At 47.1% G+C, this 9,877-nt stretch overlaps 2 protein-coding genes across 2 annotated transcripts in view; one reads left to right on the top strand and one right to left on the bottom strand.

Annotated features, from left to right (window-relative positions):
- Positions 1–7,338, top strand: part of T265_10325 (hypothetical protein) — a gene marked incomplete at both ends in the record, with an annotated part of 8,046 nt that extends 708 nt beyond the window's left edge. Inside the window, 3 exons of the mRNA XM_009176661.1 lie at positions 3,491–3,698; positions 6,272–6,525; positions 7,236–7,338. Coding sequence (XP_009174925.1) covers positions 3,491–3,698; positions 6,272–6,525; positions 7,236–7,338 — 565 coding nt within the window. The remainder of the gene's footprint in view (positions 1–3,490; positions 3,699–6,271; positions 6,526–7,235) is intronic.
- The window catches only part of T265_10324 (hypothetical protein), a gene marked incomplete at both ends in the record, with an annotated part of 15,110 nt that extends 5,999 nt beyond the window's left edge, over positions 1–9,111 (bottom strand). The window contains 3 exons of the mRNA XM_009176660.1: positions 3,447–3,652; positions 4,747–5,103; positions 8,014–9,111. Of these exons, the coding sequence (XP_009174924.1) occupies positions 3,447–3,652; positions 4,747–5,103; positions 8,014–8,370 (920 nt within the window). The remainder of the gene's footprint in view (positions 1–3,446; positions 3,653–4,746; positions 5,104–8,013) is intronic.
- Between the last annotated feature and the right edge of the window lie 766 nt (positions 9,112–9,877).

Here is a 9,877-nt window from a genome sequence, read left to right as displayed (position 1 = left end):
AACACTCACTGAAAGTCTTTTGACGGCGCGCAGCGGCCAGGACACTGAAACATGGGCCGGTAAGCAAAAACAGCAGAGATACTCACACAAAAATTTACATGCTAAGGCTCGTGGAGCAAAATGGGTGCTCGAGTGGAGTCTCATACCACGTAGGACATGATGAGGAGGTCCTCATGGATCCAAGGATCCACGGATTGATATACAGGATCAAGGTGTTCGAAGTTTTGATCATAGACTTATGAATCAAAAGGTTTGTTGTTCATCCTCTCGGACAATATTTTCCGATGACATACTAATGTTGACATTAGAGGCGTAGACGAGTGTCTACCAAAATGCTCAGCACTGGGAATCAGACTGGTTCCACAGATGACCCTTGCGTAACCAACTCATCACGACATCCATTTCATCCTTGTAAATAACCGATAGTGCCTCGTTCAAGAACGTGCAGACTTGGATTTACTGTCGTCCGTCAAAGGACAGTTGGGCGATCAGTAGTGTGAGTAGTCCGTACTCTTGCACGACACAGTGGCATTGGTTACCCCCCATCTCCACCTCTCTTTTCAAGTCCAACGCAGTCCGGCGTAATCCTTTGCCAATACATTTAGTTCGCCTGCCTTGTTACTAGAGACTGTAATGTCTCCTAATGCTGTAACGTCTCCTAATGTGTTGGTATTGCAACGTTTATTCTGCTAAGTGGCCATCTGAGTAGGTCTACGGCTGCTTCGAGAGGGCGTTGTTCAGTAAACGTTGGTAGGAGGCAATTCATCACAGGACATTTCCAGCGAGTCAGGTGACCCGTACTTGCGAAGATACAGTGAACAGTGGCAACTCCCAGCGGAAGCCAGTTGTGTGCGATCAACGATGATGACCTGGACCCGGTAACCCGATATTCGTACCCCTGAGAACTCCTTGGTATCACCGGACATCCAGATCCACGTTCTCAAAAAGCTGAACGATGAAGAATTCGTTGCGACTTCTAAAGTCCAGTCTCCATTCTCTTTGGATGCACACACTCCTCAGGTCCGAACGCATGAGACTGAAAAGCGTAACTCTAAATATGTGCTCCAATCGTTGCAACGTTTTTGTGAAGGGGCGGGGTCATACGTCTTGCCACGTTTAAAGGTCTATACTGCACCGTTGAACATAAGCGTGATCACTTTTTTTCAAGTGCAGAGATTCTAAATGTGAAACCAAGCTAATCGAACTAATGTGTGCCAAACCAACCAATTTATGCGCTCGTAGGCTCAGAAATCACTAAAGGCGCGTACTGTACACGTAATTGCCAAGTAGTGGGAAGTTAATCGTAAACTGAAACAACCCCTACGAAGGGTCTGGAAAGTATTTATTTAACCTAACTAAAGTTAGCGGCGACACCCCCCGCCCCCCCCTTGAGAGGTAATCCACTTACGGCACGCTTTCAAGTAATCTGAACGGCAGTTCAGGATAGATCAGACTGTCATTCCCGTTTTATTTTTTACAAGATGTTCGAATACATCGCTATAAAGCGCCGGTGTGAAAAAACTGTTTTTCAACCGTGACAACCAGCCGACAAGAGATTACTAGATTCGGACGCTGGGGGGATACGCGCCGTACCAGCTGCACACAGTTCACCTGATGGGGAATGAATTCAATACCCTTCAAGACAAACTGGCCCTCCGTTGGCATTTAGAACGTCCCGGGAACCAATTATCCAACCTGAGTTTTCTGCGTGGTAGAAATGTCCAACCCCACACTGGCACCCGTTACAGCAAATATCGTCAACGCACAGCGACCACCCAGCCCCTTGCACCCTGTGGTCGCTAACCTGATGCAGGTCCCGGCATTTCCAAACCTTGGTAAGAACTTTCACGTAATAAATCAAGCCCAACAAAGATATTTTGGACTCAGAGGGTACAGAGGGTTCACGCAGTGATGAGTGGCTGTATGACCAAACGCAGAGCCTACGATAAGAGTTAAACTAAGTGTTCAATACACCCCTACAGCTTTTGACAATGTCGAAAGGAATCCATTGTCTGCTAACTGATATCGGTCTTATCGATGCCGTCCGGAAATTAGGTAATTTTCTTGGATTACATTAGCTGTGGGGTTATCGATGCCGTCCGGAAATTAGGTAATTCTCCTGGATTACATTAGCTGTGGGCCACTCTCATCATCATCACGAGCGACAGCATGACATCAGTTTTCAACACCGATGCATCACTGCCGTATTGGGAAATCTACACTACTTTCTGTATCAGAAACTATCGAGGAAAAACATCGGAGCAAGTTATAGTGATTCCTTGTTTTACACAAGATTACAAAAAAACAACAGATCCCTCCAGTTGATAACCAATGAAGACAATGATTCAGCGAACCAGTAATTTGCTGAAGGAGTCTGTCACACCAGTCAGATCCTTCAACAACTCAACAGAAAACACTAAACCTACATGATAGCCAAGCAAGAAGGAAAAAACAGCATACACACACTATGCTTTATCCGTAAGCTATACGACGCGAAATCGAGTTCTACTCATCCAAAGTGAACCAACAGTCCGTCTGTGGCTTCACATTATGTATTCAATCTGCGAAGCAACAATTAAGTGACCTTATTTATGACTTTTCTTAGGAACTGGTTGTCCCCCGCCAAAAGAATAGCAAAGCATGGCAACGCAATGGAGACATTGCGTATGCACAAGATGGCCAAAGTAGCGTAGAGCATAATTCGCAACAAAGGATATCAAGCGACGAAAACACATATTTTCGATGGTCCACGCAAGTAAACGCTTGCTGCAGGAACTAGGTCACACACTAGAACTTCAAGATTGACAGTGGATTCTGAATTATCGTAAGCCGTGTGCTTCGCACTAGCCACGAAACAGCTCCAGTTAGACCATGGTTTCACTTTCGAATCTCCAATTAGGCGATACGCTGGATTCAGTTTCTTATAGAGATATGCAGTTCAAAAAGGCGTAGCTCGGAAATTTTGCACCCTGGTCCCTCAATTCTGAGTCAGATTTCATATGACTGTACTCGAATTGGTCGTAGCCGGAATTCGGGGCCTTAATGCCGCCGTCATAACTGGATCCGCATAAAACTACTTCGATGTCCTTCAATGAAGAGCAGCGCAAAGTCATCACTAACCACTGCTACGGGTGCTGCAAGAATACGAAAACAGTTTTAGGTAAAGGTTTAATGAAACAACTAAATCGCTCACATGGGCAGCACCACAAATTGAATAGCAAACATTCAACAGCAGAAAGAAATTGACGGGAAAACCCGAGTCAAAAACAAACGTAACCACCTAGTGAGGCGGCGTGCTGACCAGCTTACTCAAAAAAAGAAAGAGTTGATTTTTTTGCGGCTGCGCAACCAGATGAGAACTGACATTGAAGAACGTTCCGAGAGAAAAAAGGGAAGTCAACAAACAAGCAAACGGAATCGAGGCGTACAAAGACAAACGCCATTACATTTCTGCCTTCATTCCATCTCCTGCTAGTCCTTGCCCTTTCAGATCCGGTTTAGGAGGCTCCGATACAACATTCGAACCATCTCCGTTTTGCCCCGGTTGGGAACTTCCCATGGCCAGTCCATCAGCAGACGACAGATGTGCTTCTTCAGCCAACTCCGGTGGTAAGTTGCGACTGGTTTTCAACACACTGATACCCTCTTCCAACTGTCCACAAAAAATAAGTAGTGGAATAATGCGAGTTCATCACGGTGTAAGAACAACTGGTGATCATGCTTTAACTCTTCCGTAAAGAGCAAACAATATCCCAAGGAATCAGAGCAAACTAGAAGAACAGCAAGACAAATGTTCATTCTGTTAAGGAACCATGGAGGACACGAGAACCAGAGGACAGTCCGTATTAGATCAGTATCATATACATGCGGATAGTCCAGCAGTAGTTACTTCAAAGCAATTGTAGGCTAGCACAGGGTCTCTTCCCTATTCATTTTTTTCCACAACAAAACCCCGAATAAATTATGGCCTACATTTCCGGACTGGCTTGCTTAGGTTCGGAGGACTTGGCAGTATCGTATCGTGTAACTTGACGCCAGCCGACCCTCGAACAGGATGGAAAATCGACGTTAGTGTTAGACACTGATGTTTGTGTCCGTCAAATCAGAATGGAATCGTTAGCCCAAGGTAAACAGGGAGTGTTTTAGTGGCGTGTTGGCGTTGCCGTCCCTGATTCGATGATAAAAAACTGAATAGCAAGACCAACTCATGACAGCAGTTTCCGGACCCCCCGGATTCAAATGAGGTCAGCAAAACAAAGTTCATTAACAACCATGAAGTGATGGCTTCTGTGCAGCTTTCCCGGTTTCCAACCGAGATTTCGTACCTTAAATGGAGTCAATCTGTGCCGGAAAGCCCATAACTAAGGAGCTTTTTCTCATCCTTGCTGAAAATCGGCAGCACTGCGTATCTCACGAACTCGCGACCTCCCCGCCCAGTGGTTGGAAACCACATCACCTCGAGTTTGCTCGACTGTTACTATTTCTCTAGGTCATGAACGCAAAAACGCAAACCCGGTTTTTGTTCTCTCAACCAGCAGAAAATGAAGTCTGGTGATTACTGTTCAATGGGGATCCACTTCAGCAGCTAATAGCGCCTCCGACTGGTACCCTTCCTGAGCTATAAGTCACTGAAGAAGTAACCCACTGTTGGTTGACTTCAGTGTAACACTGGAAAACTGGGTATAAATTGTAAAAAAAAATCAAGGGGCGAGAGGTTGAAACTGTTACTGTACTCGATTTACTAACCTTGGCTCTTAAGGACTCCTTTGATTCCAACAAATGGATAACTTCAGCATTGTCTACGCCCAACAGCATACCAGTGAGTTTTTGTGCGAGAGTTGGGTACATCTCCTGAACAAGAGGGAACAACCTCTCCCCAAGCGTTCGCTTCTGATCTTCTTCTGAGAGTTGTGCCAAAGCACTTATCGTCAATGGACTCTGGTCGCCCAACGGAGCCAGTACCGAAGGCATGTTTCCTGGAGCCGTCGTGGGTTGTGTAGAAACGTTTCTCGCAGTTTGGTTGAAGCGGACGTTACCAGAAGCGCCCGGCATCGCACCCATTGAGGGATGCATAACATTTCGTGGAACCTGAGGAGCAACCGGCTACGAAAAAGAAAATAATACGGTGAGCAACTGGACACTTGTGGAAAATAGATCACGAAACCATTCTATCTAGGCGTTTCCGTAGGTGAAAACATGGATATCGGGTACAATTAATGTGAAGGTAACGCACCTACACCGTTAATCGGACCTCAAGCTGCATTATAGAGCTGTCTAGCGAGCCTGTGGTAACTAGGACCTTTAGAAACCACCGTGGTGTCCCCGAGGGTTATGCACTGCGCAAAACCAGAAGCCTCCGAGGAGCAATCCCAAAGGTTTCGCTCCCATGCTGGTGAGGTGAAACCATCTCAAAATTGTGAAGGCAGTTCATTTGGTAACAAATTAGGTGGATTTATAGTGATCGCAAACGCACCTGTTGAGTATTACCGCTCCTCATAGATGACAAACCCTCCGAGGCACTGATGTGGGCTGTCGAGTATGGTTTGCGGAGAGAGCTAGGTGAATCTAGCCGACGGCACCTTAATTCGGCATGAGGGTTCAACGGTGGAGACGTTCCCTGGATTTTAACTATTGATACGAGACGCATTCACATCTTTTTTAAAACAGTCCAGCGATAACTCGTAGATTGGAAAGGTTTACACACAACATACTAATAATTTATCATGCCCTGAGTCGTTCTCGATAAGTTGAACTCAGTCCATTTCGATCTGACTAGCAAAAGAGTTAGGTCAATGTGGCAACTACCCTTACCGTGATTGCTTTATTCATTCGGGAGTGTTGCTGAAGGTGTTTCCCGGGGGATTTCAACATGGGTCGCGAAAGCAGTCCTTTCAGGGTGTCACCCAGAGGGTCCTTCGTGGCGGGGATACTGAATTCTTAGAAGTGTCAGGAATGTTTCGTTTGGGTGATACCTGATAGTAGCCTTTTAAAATAATGCCGACGTTCGCACATTCAGGCACCAATACACGGCCTAGTGTAGGTTACTTCCAAACGGCTGCCAACCCATAACCTTTGGGTTGATTTGTCAAAGGCAGAGAGGTAGTATCTCGGGCAAGCACTGCCAATGGGCTAGGTCATCGTCAGAGTTCCTTTTGGGGATCCGTGAGGTGCCGTAACTTCCCCCCAACAGATACAGAGGTCAGAATAAAACATCTTTAACTGCTAAGAACCCCTTATGCGAATTGGCTATTGATAGTTACTCAAATCATAGATAAAGATAAACGTTCAGCTGGTAGCACCCTTCCGGTGCCTAGCTGCCATGCCACCCGAAGGGAGCACGAGGGCTGGGATACTGCCAGGTTGCCCAAGCCTAGACAGGGGAAGTCGAGTGGCGGAGGTCGGATTCGAACCGCGGACCTTCAGGTTAGTAATCCGCACTCTAACCACTTCGGCCATCTCGAATCATAGAGAACGTCTTCATCCTAAGACTACTTCAAACGAAGATGCTGTGGGCATTAACTATGAGTTGGTTTTTAGCGGTTTTACTCGTCATCATGAGCTGCACGAATTCTTGCTGTTGTAATGTCACCTACTGACGGCGTTAAAACAGGTACGCGCCGGATGATCGGTGTCCTGCACTTGTGAATGCGACGGTGCATAATACTTATGAGCCCCGGGAGTCGGATGGGCGGGCAATTAAAAGAAATGTCCTGAGTGCACAACACTGGGTGCCTAACTGATGCAACTGCCTCCAAACACTGACGTTTCCCGAATTTACTGCAGCCTGATGCATGTGACTCTTAGGACCAAGTGACATGACTTCTCCACGCTGCGAGACTAATCGGGGGGATTGGTTTTAACCCTCGAGATTCCTGCACCGCCCTTAGGCAAGAAGTATCACGAACAGCGAGGCATGTAAAACAAGGTAATTTAGTAGGTGTTGAGTTAATTCGTAGGACCGAGGCTATAACTAAACACTGAGTCTATAGTTCCCAACTGCTGTGGCCAATTTGCTATCTTACCTAATCAAGGCTCACATGCAGCGGTCACTATATGCAAGACACTTCGTAAACAGAGATTGTAGGACGCCAGCAGCCGTACGCATCATAGACCCAGCAAGTCGACAGCAAAAACTAGCCTTCACCACTCGAGTTACCACCTCTGGAACGATGCACACTTGGATTGGAAGATTCCTATTTAAATTGGGGAAAACGTTCACCCGTAGCGCCCTTTAGGTGCCTAGATGTCATGCAAACGGAAGAGGGCACGAGGGCCCGGAGACAGCCAGGTTGCTCGAGCCTAGACAGCAGCAGTCGAGATGGACCTTCCGGTCCGTAAGATGGTACCCTAATGGTTGAGCTATCTTCCATTTGGTCGCTCTGTGAAAATAAGAATGGCGCCATATCTCACATTAGAAAATATACGTTCAATAGTCTTTGCTCTTCTACTCTGTGTGGACGCTTCTATATGGACCATCGCTCATCCTTCCCTTTACCAGTAGTGCCATTCTGCACCCCACATCTTACTCGCCTCAATGTTATTTTACTCCGACTTGACGACGACCGAACATTACCGTCTTGTTAGCACTCTCGGGTGGGGGTTGTCGAACTCAACAACTATCGAGCCCTTCCAGGTACGGAAACTTCACTCGTCCACATACGCTCTACTCCCGAATACCTGTCATGTTCGGGAGAGATCCCTCTCGCTTAATCCTCCTCAGTTGCACTCAATATAAGTTATACGCTCTATCGATAGCCTCTCCATGACTGACAGTTTGCAAATATCGTCAGGGACCTCTCGTCTTACTGTCATTAGGGAGGTCCCCCGGTGATGAATCCCTTTCCTCACAAGTTTAAGGCAGGTGACCTGTCTCATCAAGTCACCCATATCATGTTGCCAATAACATCGCATAACTGAAGTCAATCGGAACATCCCGTCTAAGAGACGCCATTCCAAGGCAAAGATATGAAAAAACAACCTGTGGAGTTAACTGCGACCAACACTATGACTCACCCGGACATTAGGGCCACCAGCCACCACTGAAGCCATAGATGGTCGTTGTGGCATACCACCTGCGGGACCAGTCATGACCTGCTGCATTGGAACTCCGGGTCGACCGGCAGATTGCCTCTGTCCAGCAGCAGGGTTCATCATAGCCGAACCGGGCATGTGCGGGGCAGTTGGCATAGCTGACATTGCATTAGGTACGATCGGACGACCCACACCAGCCGGAGACCGTAGATGAGCCATTGTAGCCATTTGGTTCGCTGCGACACCCGCTGCAGGGTTTGGTGCACCAATACATTGAGTGGGCATCGGCGGACGCGCAGAGACAATCCCGCCAAGTTGAGCCGGCATTCCACCCGACATAGCAGCTGCCCTATTTCATCGTGGTTGTGAGCTTATGACAGCACCCGTAGGATGGTAATAACGCTGTGCTTGCGGGAACACGGTAGGTGGGAAGTGATTCGGAGCAGCCGCGTGTACAGCGGCGGCAGGCAACATCTGTGTAACAGGACTTCTATATTGAGCCAGGCGCTGTTGATGCTCGGCAATCAATTTCGCGCGTCTGTCTTCCTTGCGTTGAGCTAAAGCAACATACAAGGGTTTGGAGCCCACCAAAGTGGCGTTCATTTCAGTGACGGCCCGAGCTGCCTGTTCCGGCTGTGTGAAGCAGACAAAACCAAAACCCTTAGAACGCCCGTTTGCATCAGTCATCACCTTTGCACTAGTGATTGGACCGTAGTGCGAAAAAGCTTCCTTTAGTCTTTCATCATCGATGTTGTCGTCGAGATTCTTGACATACAGGTTGACCCCAGGAACATATTTCGAGAGACGCTCAGCCCGCTGTTTTTCGAGGCGTTGTTTGAGTTCTTCCTGACGTTCTTCTTTGCGTTGGGCGCGGCTGGCATATAAGGCTCGGCCATTTATTTCTTTGCCATGCATAACCCTGACGGCCTGTTCAGCATGATCTGGGTCATGGAAACAAACAAAACCAAAGCCTTTAGACTTTCCTTCAGGGTTCTTCTCGACGCAGCAGCTCTTAATCTCCCCAAATTCACTGAACATATCGCGCAACTTCTCATCAGTAGTACCCAGTGGGAAGTTCTTCACGTAGACGTTGAATCGAAGTTCCCTGAGACCGATTTACGGTCTGAACTGGATATGAATTTGCCGATGTACACAACTCGTTCATTGATCATCATGCCGTTAATTTTCTCAATGGCACTTTCAGCACACTCTTCTTCCTCCAAATGTACAAACCCATATCCCTTCGAATTTCCGTGTTCGCCCATGCACGAGAGTATTTTCTCGATAGAACTGAAAGTATCGTAAAGGTGCTCCTGATAAATGGTCTTATTCAAGTTCTTTATGAAGATGTTACCCTTCCCGGACTTTCGAAGTGAAGGGTCGCGTTGGGACCACATGATACGGATGGGGCGCCCCATGAACGACTCATAGTTGAGATTTTCGAGGGCGCGCTCGGCTACAAATTGTAATCACGGATTCACAATCCAACTTACCATCTTTTGGTTCTTCGAAATTTACGTAACCGTAACCGAGAGAGTTTCGGGTGGCCAAATCGCGACAAATGCGAGCGCTTAATACGGTACCAATTTCCGAGAATTTAGAATACAGCAAAGCTTCCGTGGCCAGCGGGTGCAAGTCACCAACATATAGGGAGGTCTGAGGCAAGCTTTGTGCCGTTTGGGTTGCAACAGCCATTTTTTGTTTATAGATTATTCTTTTGAAATTTTTTTGGGAGAGTTTTTGTGTTTTTTATGTTTTTGCAGCGTGCACACAGTGCAGCCGCACACCGTTTCAAATTTCGCCGTAAAAGTGGGAATGGGGGCCCTAGTTCAAACAAAACTCGTTG

This window comes from Opisthorchis viverrini, assembly GCF_000715545.1.
Source record: "Opisthorchis viverrini unplaced genomic scaffold opera_v5_362, whole genome shotgun sequence".
Lineage (NCBI taxonomy): Eukaryota > Metazoa > Platyhelminthes > Trematoda > Opisthorchiida > Opisthorchiidae > Opisthorchis > Opisthorchis viverrini.
This window is presented reverse-complemented; position numbering and strand designations above follow the sequence as displayed.